The following is a 22500-nucleotide window of genomic DNA, read 5'->3' as shown; positions in this document are numbered from 1 at the left end:
ACAGGAGAACACGCGCTCCAGATTGTAATAGCGATGATCCCACACAGACAGCTTTACTGAATTTGTGGTCGCTTAAGTGGCGCCCTGGATTCCAGCACAGGATCGAGAGGGTCTTCCAGCGTGGAGAGAGTCTTAATTAACACGAGAGGGTCCTCGGCTCGTTAGGACTGTCCTTTATTAGTCTCCTCCTCATTAATGCTGCCTGTAATTAGCTGCAAATGAAAAGCAGTAACCGAATTGAGAGCCAGTCGCCTCTGATGAGGTCACCACCGTTTGCGTGTGTGCGCGTGTCCGCATCATTTAATATCTCCTCGTATTCATCCATCCATCCATCTAAAAATAAGTTCTTTCTCAAGAAGATGCCTGTTGTCCACACACTTTTTTTTGTACTCCTTTTCGTTGACATTTCTCAAATTGGTTAGCGGTCAATGCTAACAGCAGTACTCTGTAATTTGAGTGGCACGGAGCCTTTTCTTAGTAATTTACCACCACTCCTGAGGAAAATGTTGATCTTCTGACAGCTCTGTGTTTTTTTTTTTTTTATACGGGTTTGTACACTTTTACCGCTCCACATGCTCAGGGTCCATATGCTAACACAAAGGACTAGCTAGCCTGGAAATGAAAACCTTCTGAGAATTCGGAGCGAACGTGTAGCGAGAGCGCCGCGTATCCACCATGTCAGGTTTCCATCGACAAACACAGACCGTGACACCCCCCACCCCCCCGCTCTGGGTTTGCAACAACCACTGTCTTCTTTCCATCCTCTAGAACAGAGAGTGTGTGGAGAGAGCGAGGGAGTCTGAGACAGAGCCAGGAGAGATAAAGAATCGGCTTCAGCTTCATTCCTCTCCTTCTTTTCTTCCTCTCCTCTCGCACTCTTTTTTTTTTTTTTTTTTTTAGCCTACAGTCCTCTCTGGGAGACTCCTGCCATTTATCATTGCAGCATCGAGTGGGAGTTTATATCCTTCCCTCTCCCGCTCCCTCTCCCTCTGCCATTATAGCATCTTCACATCATCACCAGCACCAGGTTGCATTCCTCCATCCATCATCAATTCCCTCTATCCTTTTATCTCTCCCACTTTCTCTTTCTCTCCAGAGTCAGATCTTCCATCAGCCGGCAGGAGAAAGTGCAGTGAGCCAGGAGAGCGATGGAACATGCAGGTAAAGGTGTGTGTGCCCATACACACACACACACATGCAAATGCATACAAACACAAACACGCACACACAAAAAATGTTTGGTACAAGGGAAGCATTTGGCAGATGGCAAGAGAGGAAGTGGCCATGTAAGATGGCGCTACGCCCAACACACATGCACAAACACACACACACACACACACACACACACACACACACCTAGAGACCCACTTGCTGATCACACCTAGTTGAGCTTGTGTATGACAAATATTCACATGCTACTGTATATATCCAAACGATTTGTTTTTCATGAAAGTAAAACACACTAATATCCTTTCCAAAGAGGTATTTTTTTGGATATGCTCAGACCAATCACATGACCTCCTGAAAAATCATGACATCATGTCGAAGGTCAATAATTAAATCTGGATTAATTACTGTTAACCTTATCCAATCAAAGGCAGCTGTAGGACCTCTCTCTCTCTATCTCAGGTTTACGCTCTACATTAGAGGTCCCCACACTGTTTTCTGTGAGGGCCACATAATCTTTCCTTTAACGGGGGGATCTGTAAAAGAAATTGACAGAGGCTGGAGTGACTACGAGTATCGTTGTGGAGAGTTTATTACGATTTTGAAATATATTCATTATTATCCCTCCTAACACTGGATTCGTTTATTATTTAGTTATGCGCCGTACAGACAAATGAGCATTACTTTTCAATGGATACACCAATCATGCATAACATTATAACATTACGACCGGTGAAGTGAATAACACTGATTACACTGAATAACATCTTCACCATGGCACCTGTGAGTAGGTGGGATATAGTAGACAGCAAATGAATATTTTATCCTTAAAGAAAAACGGGCGAGCATAAGGATTTGAGGGAGTTTGACGAGGGCCAAATTGTGATGTCTAGACGACTGGGTCAGAGCATCTCCAACACCGCAGCTCTTGTAGGATGTTCCTGGTCTGCAGTGGCAGTATTCATTAAAAGTGCTCCAAGGAAGGAACAGTGTTGAACCGGCGACAGGGTCATGGGCAGCCGATAGACACACATGAGGAACGAAGGCTGGACAGTGGTCCGATCCAACAGACGAGCTCCTGTAGCTCATATTGCTGAAGAAGTTAATGCTGTTGATGCTCGACAGGTCAGAACTGTTTTGGCAGCAAAAGGGGACCAACACAATAATACTCTGGTGGTCATAATGTTATGGCTGATCAGTGACGATGAAGTTATGCCTGGTGGTGTATGTAACCTATTAAAAGAGCATAGTTACTCTCACAATAAAATTTTTCACAAAAAAATAAAATTATATATATATATATATATATATATATATATATATATATATATATATATATATATATATATATATATATAAATTTTCAAAATATGTCTCTGGCATTGTTCATTCTGAATGGGGAGGGGCATATTCGGTCTGCAGGTCTTATTTGTGGACCCCTGCTCTAAATGAAGTATGCCTTGTGTCAGAATTCTGGGTGCCGGCTCTGTGTGGACGATGAAATGTCAGTGGGGTGTAGGCGTGCGGTTATTAATCCAAATCTAGCACAAAGTGAACAATTTCATTAGAGCGTGATCAATATTCCTGCAGATTGGACAATCGGAGATGTTGGTATGAGGAGTGCAGTGCGATGGCCTAGAGAAGGTTTTGAACGGTATTTGGGTGGTGTTTTGGATAATAAATTGTCTTTTACTCCATATACAGGTGATTTGTGTTAGAAGGGGCAGCAAAGGCTGTATTGCTTGCAGAAACTAAGGTCATTTCATTTGGATAAAACTTAACCAGGGAAGTAAAGTTACAGGGATAAAGCAGATGACTATGGTCCACATACTGTACATCACAGACAGGTTTTTGGGTACAGACCATGGCATTTTGTAAGACGATTTTTTTCAACGCTATGTGTCATGAGCTTTACCTTCTCCCTTCTGGGATTCAGTATAGAACTCCTAGTAGTAAAACAAAGCGTTTTAGACATTAATTTATTCCCCTCACCTGTTTTAAAGGCAAATACCTCTAGGAGAAATTGTGTGTTTGTACTATGTGTTTGAGTTGTCTTACAACTTATGTGATCTTCATGTATGCTGCAACCAAATTGCCTTCAGATAACAAATAAAGATGAACTGAAATGAACTGTGCCGAACTCCGTCTCTCGCGGCAGCTTTATTGCATAGAAACTATTCATACTTCAAATTTTTTTTATTATTATTACTAATGGTTGATAATGCAAATGTATCTATTTCTGTCTTTTTGTTTCCTGTGGCGTTAGTTTTTTGTTTAATCCAAAGTCGTCTAGTAAAACTAAATGGACCCCCGACCTCAGAAGCATACGGTGAAACAGCTGTCAAAAAATGTGTGTAAAGTTTCAATGGCTTTAATATTTTGAGGTTGGTTTCGATTGCATGATAAGATTTCTGCTTCATTTCGGATCAAAGCATGGTTACTAATCCAAATTTGGAGCTCTTTGTATACGTTTGCGTTTCGAATGAAAGTACAGGAAAAACGAAACATAATTTCCAACAAGTGTTCATGTTCAACACTAACAACAGAGACACATTAAAGGTCTTTGTGCTGTGCTTGGTTTTAGAGACATGAAGCAGTTGAGCACATGGATTATTAAGGGGTATTTGGTTGAAGTGACATAATATTGTGAAGATCTGAAGCCAAAATCCGAAAAGTGCTGCAAGCCCAACAGAACTCTGTATCTTGTTTGTTTATGAGTGTTTGTGATCGTTGTTGGGACTCCCTAATGGGACCTAATGGCAAAACTGCAGTCTCTCTGCTCTCGAACTCTCACGCTTGATTGGTCGGTAAAGCTCGGCCAATTAAATCGCGCAACATAATGAGAGGCAGCAGATCAGCGAGTGTGAAATTACTGCCGCCAGAGGAGGAAAACGCGTTTCTTTATCCGTCCTTCTTCTTCCTTCCTGATGCTGTTAAATAGAAGAAAAGAAAAGTGTGTGGGTTTCGACGCGTACAGTAGCCAAAGGACTCGATTAGCCCATGTGACTCTGACTGGTGTGAGCTCACTGTTCTACACAGAGTTAATTAGCTACATGGACTATCCCGTATGAATATTCATGAGCAGGCGTGCCGAGCGGACTGTTCATTTGCATAGAGATGTTAATGCCTCCCTCGAGAAGCTCATATGAGAGATTAAGAAGAGATTAAGAGAATCACGAGCGCTTACTTTGCTTGTAAATTTGCCAACGGTTGATGTGGATTTTCCTTTAATTTGCTGCTTGTCAGTAGGACCCAGTGCTGATTATCTGAGCGCAGAAACTACATTTAGACCTTTGACTGAACATATGCCCACCTTACATTACAAGTGAGCAGAGCTGGAAGCATCTCGAAATAACACCCACATGTTTTTTTTCATAATTATGCGTAAAGAATTAACAGTGTTTGGCTCTAATAATGATTTTACAGACCGGAGACACAAAAGTCATCATTACGCAACCGCCTTCGCCATCACTTCAAACACTGGCACATTAGCTGCGATCTGCTTTACCATATGCTGCAGGGCTACGCCAAGCCAGCGCATGTGTGTCGTGTGTATGTCGTGTGTGTGCCAACCGTAAGCTGGCCAGACTATAAACATCTGGCACTGTCCTGGTCTCAAAGGAGTGAGGAACTGTGTGAATCTGCCACCTTCTCTTTCTGCGTAATCTCTCTCTCTATCACGCTCTCTCTCTCTCTCTCTCTCTCTCTCAAATGTCTTTTTTTATACATGTTCTGTATGTCTACACCTCTTTCATCTCTCCTACTGTCAGATTCAGCTTTTCCGTCTTACTGCGCTTTAAATGCAATGTTGCAAAAGCGAATATTATGTATTGTAACTACTTCTCTAGCACTCTCTTTCTCTTAAACACACCACACACACACACACACACACACACACACACACACACACACACACACACGGAATAACTCAGGTTGTACTCCACCATCACTTCTCAGCATGTACTGCTCTAAAGAGCTTCCCTAATTAGACTGATTTTGAATGTACCGAAAAAAAAGGTCAAGATCACTCCACAATTTCAGCCGTCCCCACATCTGCTCTTAGCCAGCTCTCGTTTATTCACCTTCTACTCGTTTAAATTCAGCCTCTCTCTCTTAAATTTCACTCTGCCAATACGAATACATTTTTTTTTTTTTTTGGTAAATTTCTTAATAATTTTTGGCAGATCGTTTTTTTGCGGCACTTGATACTAAATAAAGGCATTTGATAAAATGGTTTATAAATCATGCACCGGTTTTGTGACTAGCTGTAATAATACATAATATTAATAATATCACTGTGTTATTGACCATTAAAGTGCACTATGCAGGTTCCACAGCACCACACAACCCTCTGTTGTGAGTACATATAGTGACTAAGAACTCAATTACAGATTGGACTCACTGTGATTAGGAAATGTACAGCTTATTTAAACGTATACAAAGAAATCACATACATATATAAATTAAACGAATCAATAATTATAATGTCCCTTGATATTTTAAATCAGCCAATGTTGACTCATGCAAATGGAAGCTCAGATGTGGCAAAAAAAAAAAATAATAATAATAATAATCACAACAAGGCAAACAAAACAAAAAAACAGCATAAGCACCCTTGAACCACTTACCTTTATGATTGGATTGAATTCTGCTACTGTTTTGGTCCTGTTTGCATAACATCATCTTTGAATAAATAAATATATCTCTATTTGACAGAATACAGATCTATCTATCTATCTATCTATCTATCTATCTATCTATCTATCTATCTATCTATCTATCTATCTATCTATCTATCTGTCTCTGTCTGTCTGTCTGTCTGTCTGTCTGTCTGTATGTCTGTCTGTCAAGTCTGTCTAGCTGCCTGTATGTCTGTCTGTCTGTCTGCCTGCCTGTCTGTCTGTCTGCCACCTGTATATCTATCTATCTATCTATCTATCTATCTATCTATCTATCTATCTATCTATCTATCTGTCTGTCTGTCTGTCTGTCTGTCTGTCTGTCTGTCTGTCTGCCGCCTGTCAATCAATCAATCAATCAATCAATCAATCAATCAATCTATCTATCTATCTATCTATCTATCTATCTATCTATCTATCTATCTATCTATCTATCTATCGAATATTCGTTATAAACTTATATATATATATATATATATATATATATATATACTGTATAGGCATAAATATGCGGACACTTGACCACAAGATTTGTATCTGCTGTTTGATGTAGGTGAGATGAGAAGACCTGGGGTGCAGTCGGTGTTCCAATTCATCCCAAGAGTCAGAGCTCTAAAGCAGAAGATCATTCACTCCAACCCATAAAAACGATATCTTCATAGAGCTTTGTGCACGGGGGCATTGTCATGCTCGAACAGGATTTTAGCCTTCTAGTTGAAGTGAAGGGAAAACGTACCACTTCCCAATACAACTGTGTGTCTCCAACTTTGTGAGAGCCGCATACAGCTGGAAAAATACGTTGTCCCGACATTTTTGTCCACACAGTGCAGTATGTTTAACAGATAAATGAGAGAATTATGTATCTAAAATCTGTCGCTCTTTATATCTATGTCTTTCTTTCAGATCTTCTTGATAGCGGGACTCTTAATTACACCTCTATTGTTTCCACAGCAGCAGAACATCACCGTGGTAATTACACACCGTGATCGGAGTATGGAGTGCCCACGGCAGTCACTAACACTCTTACCTTATCCACTAACCTAAGAAAATATTGCTGCTCATTCACTTTTACCATTAAGGAGTCCTGTCTAGACATACACTATACACTACTATACACTGCATAAACTATATAGACAAAAGTATTGGGACACCTGACTTTTCCAGCAACGTGTGGTTCTTCTCAAATCTGTTCCAGCGTGACAATACACCTGGATTTACAGGTTTACATGATTTGGAATGGAAAGTTTTGATTGGTCCGATCTAGAGCTCTGAACTCAACCCTATTGAACACCTTTGGGATGAACTGCAACACTGACTGCACTCCAGGCCTCCTCACTTCACCTACATCAGTACCTGCCTTTACTAACACCCTTTTACCTGAACGAGCACAAATCTCCATAATCACTCCGAAATCTAGCGGAACAACAAAATTTAATACAATACAAAAATTCGAACATACGCAGGAAAACTCAAAATAGAAAGGCGTGCATTTAATTTTATTTTTTTAACAAGCTTTCTGAATTAACCTCGCCGCTGCCATTGTCAACACGACGTGTAGGAGTCAAAATACCATCCTGCGTGTGTATGTCTAAGCGTGTGAGAGAGTGCCGGCTGTCCTGTGTGTTTAGTGAGGGATGAAATGGATTGTATTTAAATAAAATTAGCATTCAGGCAAGCTAAATGCAGGAAAAAAAAAAAAAAAAAAGAAAAGAAAAACGAATGCTAATACAGAAGCTGCCTGGAAGCCGAATGCAAATTGAATCCAATTGTAACGATCATTTACATTAGAGAGGACATGAATTAAACACGGGTTCACTGCGAGTCACCTACACTGAAATATCAATACCATTACGAAATGTCAGAGCGGCGCTAAGTGGTCTTACGCAACATCCGAAGACGGAGGCGTGGCGGATTTTTATACCGGCTAAAGATTACAGCATGTACGCCACATATATTGAGCACCGATTTATAACAAATAGTCAGAAAGGTGTTTCAGTGCTGTTTTTAATCTGTTTTTATGTACTACTGTATATTCACTTGTTGAATATCTTCTCTGTACATGAGGACTGGAATGGAAGTATGTCACAAATTCATTGTACAACACAAAAAGTCAGCGGGAAAAGTCAGGTATCCCAATACTTTTGTGTATTACCAGTCTACATGGCGGTATTATTCCCAACCCTTAGATTTCCTCCTGAGTGTTTGGTGATACTTCAGCATCAAACCAAATTGAAGTAAAAAAATAAAAGCATGTGTTACAGAAGCAATTCTACAATGCTGTTTTCTGTTCCTACACACACATTCCTCTAACAGCAGCGTCACTAAAACTGACATTTGAGGGTTTTTTATATACGCGCTGCAGGGAATCCGTTTCTACTTCAGCTGCTTAAATACTGTCGCATTTTCAAGCTCATGCGTCTGCCGGTATAAAAAAAAAAAAAATTGCAAGAAAAGAAAGGTATATTATACTTTTGAAAATTATTTCTTTGCATATCCCAGCGATGTTAGGAAACAAGTGGCAGCTTGGTAATGCTGGGGCTTGAACCCCCGACCTTCTGCTCAGTAAAACAGAGCCCTAACCACTGAGCTTCCACCCCCCAAAATAAAAAGCTATAGTACAAATTACAAACTCCATACTGAGGTCCAACAGTGGTCCTTAAAGTCGCTAAGCATGCTAGTTTAGCTGAGTCATCCATGACTTGCTAATTTGTAACACTGACGTAAATCTAAACAAAGCAAAGACAATTAGACGCTGTGTTACGTTCTGTGTGAGCGTCCTGCCTCAAACAAACGGATGGCTCTTTAATTAGCGGATTAAAATTCGGAAAAGAGAAATGTGATGTCTGATCTGGGATGAATAAAGAGGAAGGTATTGGAGATTTCCGGTTGGTTGACAGCTTTGTATCTGGAACTGCTGTCGTCATTGCGAAAGGGTCAAGTCGGATGACGAAAATCCTGCTCAGAAGATCGAAATTGAGGAAATTATCTGGGATGAAGACAAGCTAAGAGAATGGTCATTACTCTAAAGAGATGTATATACAGTACACGCATAGGTTTCTGTATCAATATTGTATTTCACGTTTTTTTATGTATACATCTAAAGCGTCAGGTGTTTTGGGAAACCGTGTAGGCGGAGGTGCGAGGATCTAGCAATTTTGACTTGCTCCTTCCTTGTCTTTCCCTCGTTTCTTCATCATGCCATTCTGGTCGGCGGACACATGCTCGCTAAACTGAAGCCTTCAACTGGCAACTGCTGAAGGCTGAAACTATGACAGCATGTCTGGGTGGGATCTGGTGACCATGAGTCTAGATCCTTGTAGCCAAAACACACACACACACACACACACACACACACACACACACACACACAAGTGCACACACGTGCACACACTGTTACTTTGTGTTGGCCTCAAAATAATTAACCTCTAACAGCTGCCAACAATCTTTTTAGAGATGAACAGCTGGTGTGTGAGAGAGAGAGAGAGAGAGAGAGAGAGACAGAAGGTGAGAGAAGAGGGCAGTGATAGAGAGAGAGAGAGAGAGAGAGAGAGAGAGAGAGAGAGAGAGAGAAGGATAAAGAGAAATAGATGGATGGACAATACGAGTTTTAAAAGTTTTGTATGTGAAATAATAAAGACAACTGGGACGTGTTTCTCAGCGAGAGCTCGGCGTCTCGGAGATGCTTGATAACTGAGGTTTACGAGTTAAACTGCCTGAGATGCCCCACGCCGGGTGGGTGATGTCACTTCCTGCCCTACGTTAACATTCCCTCTGTGGTAGGATGCAGGATTAACCCTTGACGTCTCTTTTTTCCTTCCTCACACACCACTGAAGGAGAGCGCTAACTTAGTCATACTGTAAATATGATAACAGATGTTGACTAGTCGTCTTTCAGGAGGACGAGACAGAAAGGCGATTAAGGTCTCTGGCTGACAGGAAGCCAGATGTGGTGTCTATGAGTGAGACACGTGTGGGTTGAGCCTCATATATTATCCATCCATCAATTGTTTATGAGCAGACAGAGTAGTCTTATGTGGACACGCCTACATCGTCATGTTGTCTGCAAAAGGATAGAACCGAACTGTGTGTGTGTGTGTGTGTGTGTGTGTGTGTGTGTGTGTGTGTGTGTGTGCGGGTGGGCACTCTGACAGACAGACTGGTGAAGAGATGGATGGGGGGGACTCACTCTCGGCGTGTGTGAGAAGCAGTAAAGAGGCAAGCAGCAGCAGCAGCAGGGTTGGCATCGTGATGGTTGGCACGTGTGCTTCAGCAGCCTCGATGGCACAAACGCTGCGAGTCTCCTATTCACCTCTCACAACCTGCACACAGACAGAGAGACAGAATTATGGGTTAGCGATTAGCAAAGACAACATCCCGCAGCTCCGCGAGACAACACTGGCACCCCGGGAATTGTTAAATGCTCCAGAATGGTTATGGATGGGCTTCGGTTATAACGGATGAGCCGGGACATTCCTGCCCTTGTTGAGCACGAGGCACAGACGAGCCAGACGGGCAGTGTCTCCGAGACCTGACTGAGACCTAGTTTTGCTGCTTTATGCTTCTCATTAGCACTGCCATAAAATGCTGCGTGTAAATTTTTAAAATGTGCTTAGCGTAGCTTTAAAATTCTAATAGAGCAATAAGAATATAAATATTAAATTTGACACGTTTGTTGACTTTATTGCCGCTCAGTAATAATTCAGGAGCGATTCGTGTTAGCGTTTGGCTCTTGACACGAACCTCGAGGAATCGAAGGGAAGATTAATTGCATCACTTATGGATGAATTAGAAGACATTACAATTTATTATGAGACAAAGACTATAATCAGGAGGGACATTTGGTTACTGTGGACCTATAGATTAAACAAACCAGGAAAGGTATAGATTAAAAGCAGAGCATGCTGAATTTATCTGAAGGTAGCAGATTAATCCGGAGATGAAGCTTGTATTTGGAAGGCGTATCGGAAAGACTAGGGGGATATTGATTAACTGAATGTATAGATTAATCCAAAGGCAAACAAATTTAAATCAATTCAAGTGATGCATAGATTATTTGAGAGACAAAATATTTACAATGTACATGTAAATATCGATTAATATATCGATTAATCTGGGCATATGGATTATTCAGGGGATGTACAGATCAACAAGGATATGTATATGTATATATATATATATATATATATATATATAGATAGATAGATAGATAGATAGATAGATAGATAGATAGATAGATAGATAGATAGATAGATAGATAGAATTAATCTGGAGCTGTATAGGTCAATAGGGAGATGTATAAATAAATCAGGAGCTGTATAGAATAATCAGGAGGTGTATAGATTAATCAGGAAATGTACAGAATAATCAGTAGAGGTATAGATTAATCGGGAGATGTATAGATTAATCGGGGATTAATCGGGAGATGTATAAATTAATCGGGAGATGTATAGATTAATCAGGAGATGTATAGAATAATCAGGAGAGGTATAGATTAATCAGATGTATTGATTAATCAGGAGATGTATAGATTAATCAGATGTATTGATTAATCAGGAGAGGTATAGATTAATTAGGAGATGTATAGATTAATCGGGAGCTGTATAGAATAATCAGGAGATGTATAGATTAATCAGGAGAGGTATAGATTAATCAGATGTATTGATTAATCAGGAGATGTATAGATTAATCAGATGTATAGAATAATCAGGAGAGGTATAGATTAATCGGCAGATGTAAGGATAATTAGGAGATGTATAGATTAATCGGGAGCTGTATAGAATAATCAGGAGATGTATAGAATAATCAGGAGAGGTATAGATTAATCAGATGTATTGATAAATCAGGAGATGTATTGATAAATCAGGAGATGTATAGATTAATCAGGAGATGTATAGATTAATCGGGAGCTGTATAGAATAATCAGGACATGTATAGAATAATCAGGACAGGTATAGATTAATCAGATGTATAGATCAATCGGGAGATGTATAGATTAATCGGGAGATGTATAGATTAATCGGCAGATGTATAGATCAATCAGGAGATGTATAGATTAATCGGGAGCTGTATAGAATAATCAGGAGATGTATAGAATAATCAAGAGCGGTATAGATTAATCAGATGTATAGATAAATCAGGAGATGTATAGATTAATCTGATGTACAGATTAATCGGGGTTGTATACATTACAATGCAGGTGTATAAAAAAATTAGGAAATGTATATATGAATCACTATATTTTTTGCAAATGTGAATATCTGCCTTCCTCTATCACTATAACCCTTCTCTCTCTTTAACTCTCTCTATTTCCCACTCTTTCCCTTACCCTCTACCTCACATGCTGATTCAGATAAACAAGGCCATCTGTACACTGCGTAACACTGGGACAGGAAAGAGGAGTTGGGGAGGAGAGAGACGTAGAGAGCGAGAGAAGAAACAAGTCAGAGAGAGGAAAAACAGGGATAGGTGGAGCCTAGGAAGCAAGACCCATCCTGCTATGACCCATTATAGCAACAGAACAACCTGTGTGTGTGTGTGTGTGTGTGTGTGTGTGTGCGTACGGAAGTAATTGTTGGCACACGGTTGTGCACTTTTGTGTGATGTCACACACGGCAGTGAGAGTTGCTTGTTCTGCTCCCTTCTGTGATACCACACACACACACACACACACACACACACACACACACACACATACACATACACACACACACACACACACACACACACACACACACAGTTTTTACATTTGCATCCTGGACTAAATTAAATCCACACTGGGTTATGTGTCTTGCATATCATTCTTTACTTTTCACAGAGATATCCTGCACTATACAACACACACACACACACACACACACACACACACACACACACACACACACACACACACACACACACACACAGACACACACTTACTTAATTAAAGGAAGATTGGATATGTGTCTGGTGTGATTTTTATCTGCTGTTCATGCAGAGATGCAGCATTGGATCCTTTGCTGCATAAAGAATCAGATTACACCACTAATTTTAGATAGAAAGAGAGAGAAATATATATATATATATATAGAGAGAGAGAGAGAGAGAGAGAGAGAGAGAGAGAGAGAGAGAGAGAGAGAGAACCTAAGATAGTGATAAGCCCAATGGGACACTGGAAGAGTTTTATCGAGTGATTGAGTGAGATAGAGGAATAGGGAAGGGGAAGGAGAAAGGAAGAGAGTGAGAAATAGTGGGATGAAAAATAAAAGTGTAGAATATTACACAAGACAAAGTAACAATGGTGATATTTATAGGTCAAAGGAAAAAAGCTTAAGCAAACTGAAATGGTCAAGATCAAGTGACCACCTAATTAATTAATAAATAAATAAATAAATAAATAAATAAATAAATAAATAAATAAATAAATAAGTAAAAAAAAAAAGAAATAAACATACCATTTTCCAAAATACAGGGTCTCTGGTATATGGCTACATGGCATGTAAACGTGTGTGTGTGTGTGTGTGTGTGTGTGTGTGTGTGTTAGATGTGAAGTCTGGCTAAGCTCTGGTCTCTAGTGTGATGAGAATTACATAAAGCCTCTCTCTAAGTCAGCTTACCATCAAAAACCACACACACACACACACACACACACACACACACACACACACACACACACACACACACACACACAAACAAATATCAACTTGAAATTATCAAAAGGTATCTTTATGCATTTGATTCATACTAAGCCCCGCCCTTTTTCATAGCCATCCAATCACTGCTATGGAACTGTTGCCATAAAATAAACCTTGAACCATCTTGTCTTTATCAGGACTTTGCCAAGGAGCTGAGGAGACATTCCTTGGAAACACTGTAAAAGTAACGACAGCACTGTGGTGATGGTCTCCTCACACTTTCCAAAGCCAGGAATCAATTATACAAGGGAAATGTAGCTATGAATTAATCCTTAATCCTTTATAAACTCAACAGAATTCAAGTTTATTTCTATAGTGCTTTTAACAATGGACTTTGTCTCAAAGCAGCTTTACAGAATGTAAGAATCATAGAACGAAATTTACTTCACGACTGTGGCAAGGAAAAACTCCCCTAGATGAAAGAAACCCTGAGAGGAACCAGACAAACCCATCCTCATCTGGGTGACACCAAGAGTGTGATTATAAATCATTAAAACATTACAGACACTAGAGAGTGAGAAATCACAAGAGTGTGTGATTATGAGTGATGTCCTTTCTACAGTCAAATACAGTCAGTTGGAGTTGTGGAACCAGGTGCTCCTGAGCACCTCAACATCTGAGATCATTAAAGATTCAACACCAACTCCTCCATGTCAGAACCTTTAAATGTTCAATGATGTAGAAACATCATACATCATATGTAGTATGTTATTTTGAGTAATGATAAAGAGGTCGTTTATATTTAAAGTCCAGTGTCCGGAATCTTGGAATGCCTCGTGATCCTTTTGGGGTCGGCGTCTTCTTTTTAAAGGGTCCGAAAGCTTTATGAGGTGGGATCCAACCTAACTAACCAACCTGAACCCAGATGCTCAAACCCATGCTGAACCTTTTAAATCGTGGTTTACATAAAACAGACTACTAATCCATCAATCTGGTGTTCAGCAGTATGAGCAGTAACAATATGTGTGATCATGATAAAACGTCTGCATTATGAGAGTTCCGTGAGACGTGAGTGCTGATTCTCTATTTATTTCTCCAAATTAAATCAACCGAACTTGTGTAAAACATGCGTCTGCTTTCAGTGCTAATCGTACTTTGCTAACGGGTAGACAGTTCTTCCTTGCTCTCCTGCCCCCAACTCAGAGGTCAAGCACTCGCCTCAGAGTCCATCAACTGTAGCCAAGGTTACTGGGCAAAATTGGTTTCTATGGTGCTAACAGCTTGCTAGTGGCAAAACTGGACAACTCTGCTCGATGCGTGACAGCTAGCCAAAAGATCGCTGAGAAGTCAGAAGAAGGGAAGGAGGGAAGGAATACGTGACTAAAAAGGGGGTTTAGTGTAGCTACCAGACCCCGTAGTTCAGGAGTGTAAAGAATATGACAGGTTGTAGTCACACTGAGTGTAATCAGTACTTGTCAGATATCCCTGCAGTGCCTTTAATGTTGCTGTAGGTGGAAGGTTTTGTCTTTTTGTTTTAAACGATAGCGAGTTCTACGGTGATGTCGAAGCGATTCTCCGTTCGATCTGTTTACGACTGCCTTTATGGTGTTTCATGGCACATCTAATGTTCTGGAAATTCCTTCAAACCCCTCTCTTGCTCGATAGATTGTAAGCTCTTTGAGGACCGTGGCTTAACTGAAACCAAGAAGATGCACTTTCTGAATACAGCAACACCCCCAAGCACGTTTATGAGGCATTCGTGCAACGCTGATGTATCGTGTGTGTAAACTATTTTATACACACTGTATGTGGATTTAACCTCTATTTGGCAACCCTGCCTCTCCCACTGATTCCATTCATTCCATCCAGCTCAGAATAAACCGGCTTCAGATTCAAGAACTAAGTCCTGCTGCACTGTGTGTGTGTGTGTGTGTGTGTGTGTGTGTGTGTGTGTGTGTGTGTGTGTGTTTGCGTGCTCATCAGTAGGTGACAACAGTCTCAGGCATGGCACTAAATGACAGTGGAGGTGGGAGTATGACATGTGACGAATGAAAACACACACACACACACACACACACACACACACACACACACATTAGAGTGCATTCCTGGCATTGTGACATCTCCCCCCACCCCGCAGCAGCCCGTGGGAGGATGAATAATCTGACTTCAGAAGGAGAGAGACAGAGAGAAAGTGAGGGAAAGACTTCTGACTTTTAACTATAAAAGCAGAAGTCAGACTGAACATGAAGAAAGAGGTTTATTGACGAAAATGACGGTTGACCTGAATAAAAAAAAAAATATATATATATATATATATATATATATATATATATATATATATATATATATATATAATTACCATTTGTAACATTTCAATTTGCCTCACTATCAGTTTGATAATCTGAATTCACAAGTCAATGGGTCACAATCACAAAGCAGTGTGGTCACAACTTAAAATAAATAAATCTAAAATGCACACATTGCATTTCACTCTCTGCTGATAGGACATTTCCTCAAATCGAATGCTACGGCAATAAAATGCCTAAACCAAAGCTCGATGTGTGCAACTGGAACAGTTCAAAATGGCCACCATAAATATTTATCACTTTTAATTTCTTTCTTTGCTGTCTATTTCTATTTTAAGCTGTGTTAAAACCCAAACATGACAATAAACTAAACTGTCTGAATGCTGCTATAACAGAGCTGATGATACACTATAAAGACAAAATGATTGCAAAACCTGACTTTCCCAGCCATATGTTGCTCTTTCCCAAACTGTAATCGCAAAGCTGAAGGCACAATTGTATGTTGCGTCTTTGGATTCAGTTGCATGAAATTTTCCCTTGAATTAGGAGACCCAAACATGTTCCAGCATGACAAAACCCCTGTGCACATAGTAAACTCCATGAAGATCTGCGTTATATGGGTTGGCGTAGAAGATCTCCTGCTACAGAGCTCTTACTCTCAACCCTATTGAACACCTTTGGGGTGATTCGGAACACTGACTGTACCCCAGACCTCCTCACACTCCTACATCAGTACCTGCCTTTACTAACACACTGGTGTCTGGATGAGCTTAAATCTCCATAAGCACACTCCAAAATCTAGTGGAACACCTTCCCAGAAGAGTGGAGGTTATTAATGGGGACTAAATGTTCAAAAAGCACATAATGTGCTATGACACTTACAGTGTGTATATAAACACACATGCATAAAAGCCACACATGCATAAAACCAATGCACAAAGCCCCATGCTAAACACACACACACACACACACACACACACACACACACACACAGGTACTATCTAGAATAGCAGGTCATCGCATATTTTTAGTCACGCGTGTTTTAATTTCAGAGAAAGTGTCAGCTTTCGCAGAAATGCTAAACTCTCTAAACACTAATTAAAATGCCACTGGTTAGCCCCATGCTAATTGGGTGTGAGACCCTCTTAGCTAAATGCCATCTAATGAAAGGAAAGAAAAAAAAAGTCCAGATGAGTATAAGACAGATATGTGTGTATTCTTTGTTGTGTCAGAATATTTAGGGTAAAATTTGAATGATGTTATGTTGTTAGCATGCTGTCTAAGTTATATAAGTACATTTTTAAAGGTATGCCTACGTGTATAGCTACAAAACGCTAACGGTGTGATGAAACATAGTGAGCAATGAGCCTGGATAGATCTTCCACACTCACAGGAATACAATGACATCACATTCCAAATACGTAGACATTAGCATAGAGTTGGTCCCCACTTTGCCGCATTAACAGCTTCTACACTTCTGGGAAGGCTTTTCACAGCATTTTTGAGTGTTTCTGTGGGAATTTTTGCTCCGTCATCCAGCGAGGTCAGACACTCGTGTTGGAAATGTCTTATTTTTCAATATCCATTGCAGTTCAGCTCAAAGGTCTGTGATGGGGTTGATGTCAGGGCTTTGTTCAAGCCAGTCATGCTTGAATAGAGGGCTTTCCGCAAACTAAAATGCAATGCTGAATCATGAAGATTTTCCTTCACTGGAAGTATGGTGTAGAACCCAACCCCTGAATGCCCCATATGATTATCCCTTCCCCACTAAACCTCAAAGTTGGAACAATGCACTTAGGCAGGTGATATTCTTCAGGGATCCTCTAAATCCAGACATGGCTGAGATACTGCTGTTTCTAAGCGCTTCAACGTTCTAATAATACCAGTTACAGGTGACTGTGGAGAATATATCTGGGTTGAAATTTCCCAAAAGTGGCATTCTACAAGGTTGTATCAAAAAGTTTTAAGACTTTTTTTCAGCACAAGACTGCATGCACAGTCACAGGGAGCACAGACTGATGCTATTTTGAATGTGATAGTGTGTAAACATAGGCAACAGTGCAAAGTAATGGAGAGTGTGTTAGAGAAGTAAAGAAAAGAGTGCAGGCAGGGTGGAGTGGGTGGAGAAGAGTGACAGGAGTGATTTGTGATAGTAGAGTATCTGCAAGAATGAAAGGGAAAGTTTATAGGACTGTGGTGAGACCTGCGATGTTGTATGGATTAGAGACAGTGGCATTGAGTAAAAGACAGGAGGTGGGCTGAAGGTAGCAGAGCTGAAGATGTTAAGGTTTTCGTTGGGAGTGACGAGGATGGACAAGATTAGAAATGAGTTTATTAGAGGGACAGCGCATGTAGGATGTTTTGGTGACAAGGTGAGGGAGGCGAGATTGAGATGGTTTGGACATGTGCAGAGAAGGGACATGAATTATATTGGTGGAGGAGTGCTGACGATAGAGCCACCAGGTAGGAGGAGAAGAGGAAGGCCAAGGAGGAGGTTCATGGATGTGGTGAGGGAAGACATGCAGGTAGTTGGTGTGAAAGAGGCAAATGTTGAGGACAGGGTGGTATGGAGACGGATGATCCGCTGTGGCGACCCCTAATGGGAGCAGCCGAAAGAAGAAGAAGAAGAAGAAGTGTGTAAACATAGAATTATAGAGTAATTTCTTGTAAACAAAGCTTGTCTCAAAACTTTTTGATACCACCTCTTATCACAGTACTATGCTTGGAATACATTAGTTCTTCAGAACCACCCTTTTTTTTCACAAATGTTGATAAATGCAGAATGCTAGGTGCTTGAAATGTATATTCCTGTGGCAAAGGGTCTAATTAAAACAACTCAGTTATATAATATAGAGATGTGTTCCAATAATTGTATTTATATAGCCTACCTATAATACTGCTGCATTTAGACAAGGTCATGTTTCTACTCTTTTCATAAAAAGATTTTCATGTTAGTAAAAGTAATTTCTTTAAGAATTTCAAATCTTTTTAACAAGGAGAAAATGCTGACTTAGTGCTTAATATATAATATGGAGTCATGTTTTAATAATGTACCAACACGTCGTCTTCTTTCGGCTGCTCCCATTAGGGGTTGCCACAGCGGATCATCCGTCTCCATACCCCCCGGTCCTCTACATCTGCCTTTTTCAAACCAACTACCTGCATGTCTTCCCTCACCACATCCATAAACCTCCTCCTTGATCTTCCTCTTTTCCTTCTTCCTGGTGGCTCCATCCTCAGCATTCTCCTACCAATATACCCCATGTCCCTTCTCTGCACATGTCCAAACCATCTCAATCAGGCCTCTCTCACTTAGTCCACAAAACGTCCTACATGCGCTGCCCCTCTAATAAACTCATTTCTAATCCTGTCCACTCTCGTCACTCCAAACAAAAACCTCAAAATCTTCAGCTCTGCTACCTCCAGCTCCACCTCCTGTCTTTTACTCAATGCCACTGTCTCTAAACCATACAACATCTCAGGTCTCACCACAGTCCTATAAACTTTTTCCCTTTCACTCTTGCAGATACTCTTCTATCACAAATCACTTCTGCTATCACTCTTCTCCACCCACTCCACCCTGCCTGCACTCTTTTCTTCACTTCTCTAACATACTCTCCCCATAACTTTGCACTGTTGACCCCAGGTACCTGAACTCCTCCACCTTCTCCACCTTTTCTCCCTGCAACCCAACCAATCCACTGCACTCCTACCCATTCACACTCTTACTCCTACTGACTTTCACTCCCCTTCTCTCCAGCGCGTACCTTTACCTCTCCAGCCAAATCACAATATCATTCGCAAACATCATAGTCCATGGAGACTCCTGTCTGACCTCGTCCGTCAACCTGTCCATCATCACTGCAAACAGGAAAGAGTTTAGACCCGATCCTTGATGCAGTCCAACCTCCACCTTGAACCAGTCTGTTGTTCCTACTGCACACTCCACCGCTGTCACACTGTCCTCATACATGTCCTGCACCACCCTCACATACTTCTCTGACACACCTGACTTTCTCATACAATACCACAACTTCTCTCTCGGCACCCTGTCGTACGCTTTCTCTAAATCCACCAACACACAATGCAACTCCTTCTGACCTTCTCTATACTTCTCTATCAACATTCTCAAAGCAAATAATGCTTCTGTGGTGCTCTTCCTCTGCATGAAACCATACTGTTGCTCACAGATGGTCACCTCTTCTCTCAGTCTGGCTTCCACTACTCTTTCCCATAACTTCATGGTGTAACTGATAAACTTTATTCCCCTGTAGTTACTGCAGGTCTGCACATCTCACTTATTCTTAAAGATCAGTACCAGCACACTCCTTCTCCATTCCTCAGGCATCTTCTCACCTTCCAGAATCTTGTTGAACAATCTGGTTAAAAACTCGGCTTCAATCTCTCCTAAACATCTCCACACTTCTACTGGTATGTCATCTGGTCCACTCTTCATCCTCTTAATAGCGGCTCTCACCTTCTGTAAGAATGTTTCAATGTACCAAAACGTACGTTTCTAGATAGATTGTAGTGTTGCACATACAATTTGGTTGAATTTATATTTTCCCTCATGCACATGCTAGCTAGCCACGGTGCAACTGCCATGTGAATGAGACTTCATCTTGAGCCCATTTTATTGACTGAGGATAGAAAAACGACGAGTGCTGTGGAACCGAACAGCCACAATCACGTAATACTAGCTAACTACACTGCTATATTTGCAAAGTTCATGTTTGTGCCATTGTTATGGAAAGAGGAATACATGTAGAAAAAAAAAAAAAAAAAAAAATATATATATATATATATATATATATATATATATATATATATATATATATATATATATATATATATATATATAAAGCAAAAACTAACATGGGGTGTCTGAATTGGATTTTAAAAGACATCTAGTGAAAAGGAAATAGGATCTTCCAGTGTGGGAACCGGGGCAGGACTGAGTGTTTATACAGCTGTAAATTGGCATCCTGACACCGTCCTGAACTGCACATAACCCAGTTTTCATCATCTCATTAGAGTCAGTACATCTTGATAAATGGCTCTGAAACACGAGCGGATTCGAGACGCAGTGAGAATCTCGACCAAAAAGACATCTGTCTGCGGATCAAATCAAATCTCCCATGAGCTCCGTGCTCTGATAGCGCCAAGTCACGCTCCGAACTGCTCAGATCCTGCCAAATACTGCCACACACACACACACACACACACACACACACACACACAGAGACTAGCATACACCTGCACAGTTGAGCCTTATTGCCAGGTATCACATGAGATTTTGTCTCTGAAGATGAGATGAGCGCGTTCGCTTTCCATCCTCGGAGCGATCGTATTCATGCAGTATAAACAGCAGAGAGAGGAAATAGCTCATCTGCTAGCTCAATAATAAATGCTAGAACGAGACTCTGGGATGGACGAAAATGATTCTTCCAGAAAAGACAGAGAGAGAGAGAGAGAGAGAGAGAGAGAGAGAGAGAGAGAGAGAGAGATAATTGGTTACTGATTCATCACAGCGTTTAGGTAACATGTCTTTTATTTATAGGGCAGAGAGTAGGGAGATTAACTTTCATCTCTACTGCAGGCAATGTGTGTGTGTGTGTGTGTCTGTCTGTCTGTCTGTGTGTGTGTGGGGTTGTATGTGTGGAGCATTTTTCGAACAAATGCGCGATATTTGTCTACTTTTACCTACAAATTCGCACACATTTGGTGTCTTTTACTGCAATCGGAGCTGTAAAGGACAAAAAAAAAAAAAAAAAAAAAGGAAATGTGCTTACATTTTTGACTGGTAAAACAAAGATGCCTGCATACATTATCCGTAATGCTAACTCTGTCCACATTTTATACGCTAACGTTGCATCAATCCAAGATATTATACCATAGCACAAGTTTCCTGTATAGACAGTAAATATAACATGAATATAACGACTAAAGTAAATCCGTGATTAGCATTTTATTTCATTTTAATCATTTCTAGTGATGTTTTGTTTCACAATGCTAGTTCTTTCTTTGCTAGCGGCGTTCTCGCTCCTGTCTAGCACAAATACACATCTGATACTGTCCTAGCTACCTACAAGATCGATACTTTCTATTATACTACATTTTAGAAATATAAGTGATGTAACAACTAGCATTTTTTCAATGTGACAACAATAACAAACAAATAAATAAACCTTTCATCTAGTATGTTTACCCCTCCAACACACTGCATCGCTGGGTGCTAAAATGGCATTTGGATAAAATGAGGACACACTGAGCTATTCGGGCTTAGCCAGCCTGCGTGTAGGACACACTCCTGAGCAGCGTATGTGTGTGTGAGAAAGAGCTACGACTGCGTCTTCTCAATCTGACACTGCATAATTACCTTTCCTTTCTCCCTAATGGAGCGTTTCATTATGGCTCTGCCACAGTGCTGAACTCGGGCTAATCACGCTCGGCTCTGTATAACGGCGCACACGCTGAGCCAAAATGGCCGCCTTGGCGCATTACCTGAATGAGGATCGAGAGCGGGCGTAAAAAGCGAATTGGAAAAAAAAACACAACATGCTCAGGAAGAGCACAACAATGATACAATGACATCCCTTTTTGAGCAAGCGTGCCTCTCGCTGTTCATAAATGACAGCCATTTTGTGAAGAAAACAATAGATGAGAACGAGCGCAGGCAGATCAATGGCGTCTACATTTAGTCGTCTGCGCGCTTAAGATTACTCGTATTTTTAT

The 22500-nt window shown here is 40.6% G+C and overlaps 1 protein-coding gene across 34 annotated transcripts in view; it reads right to left on the bottom strand.

The window, feature by feature from the left end:
* Positions 1-22500, bottom strand: part of LOC124381468 (receptor-type tyrosine-protein phosphatase delta-like) — a 434510-nt gene that overhangs the window by 117938 nt on the left and 294072 nt on the right. For all 34 annotated transcript variants that reach the window (XM_046843111.1, XM_046843117.1, XM_046843118.1 and 31 more), the window contains one exon: positions 10033-10165. In XM_046843111.1, coding sequence (XP_046699067.1) covers positions 10033-10090 — 58 coding nt within the window. In that variant the 5' untranslated portion in view covers positions 10091-10165. The remainder of the gene's footprint in view (positions 1-10032; positions 10166-22500) is intronic.

The sequence above is a fragment of the Silurus meridionalis genome, chromosome 28, assembly GCF_014805685.1.
Source record: "Silurus meridionalis isolate SWU-2019-XX chromosome 28, ASM1480568v1, whole genome shotgun sequence".
Classification (NCBI taxonomy): domain Eukaryota; kingdom Metazoa; phylum Chordata; class Actinopteri; order Siluriformes; family Siluridae; genus Silurus; species Silurus meridionalis.
This window is presented reverse-complemented; position numbering and strand designations above follow the sequence as displayed.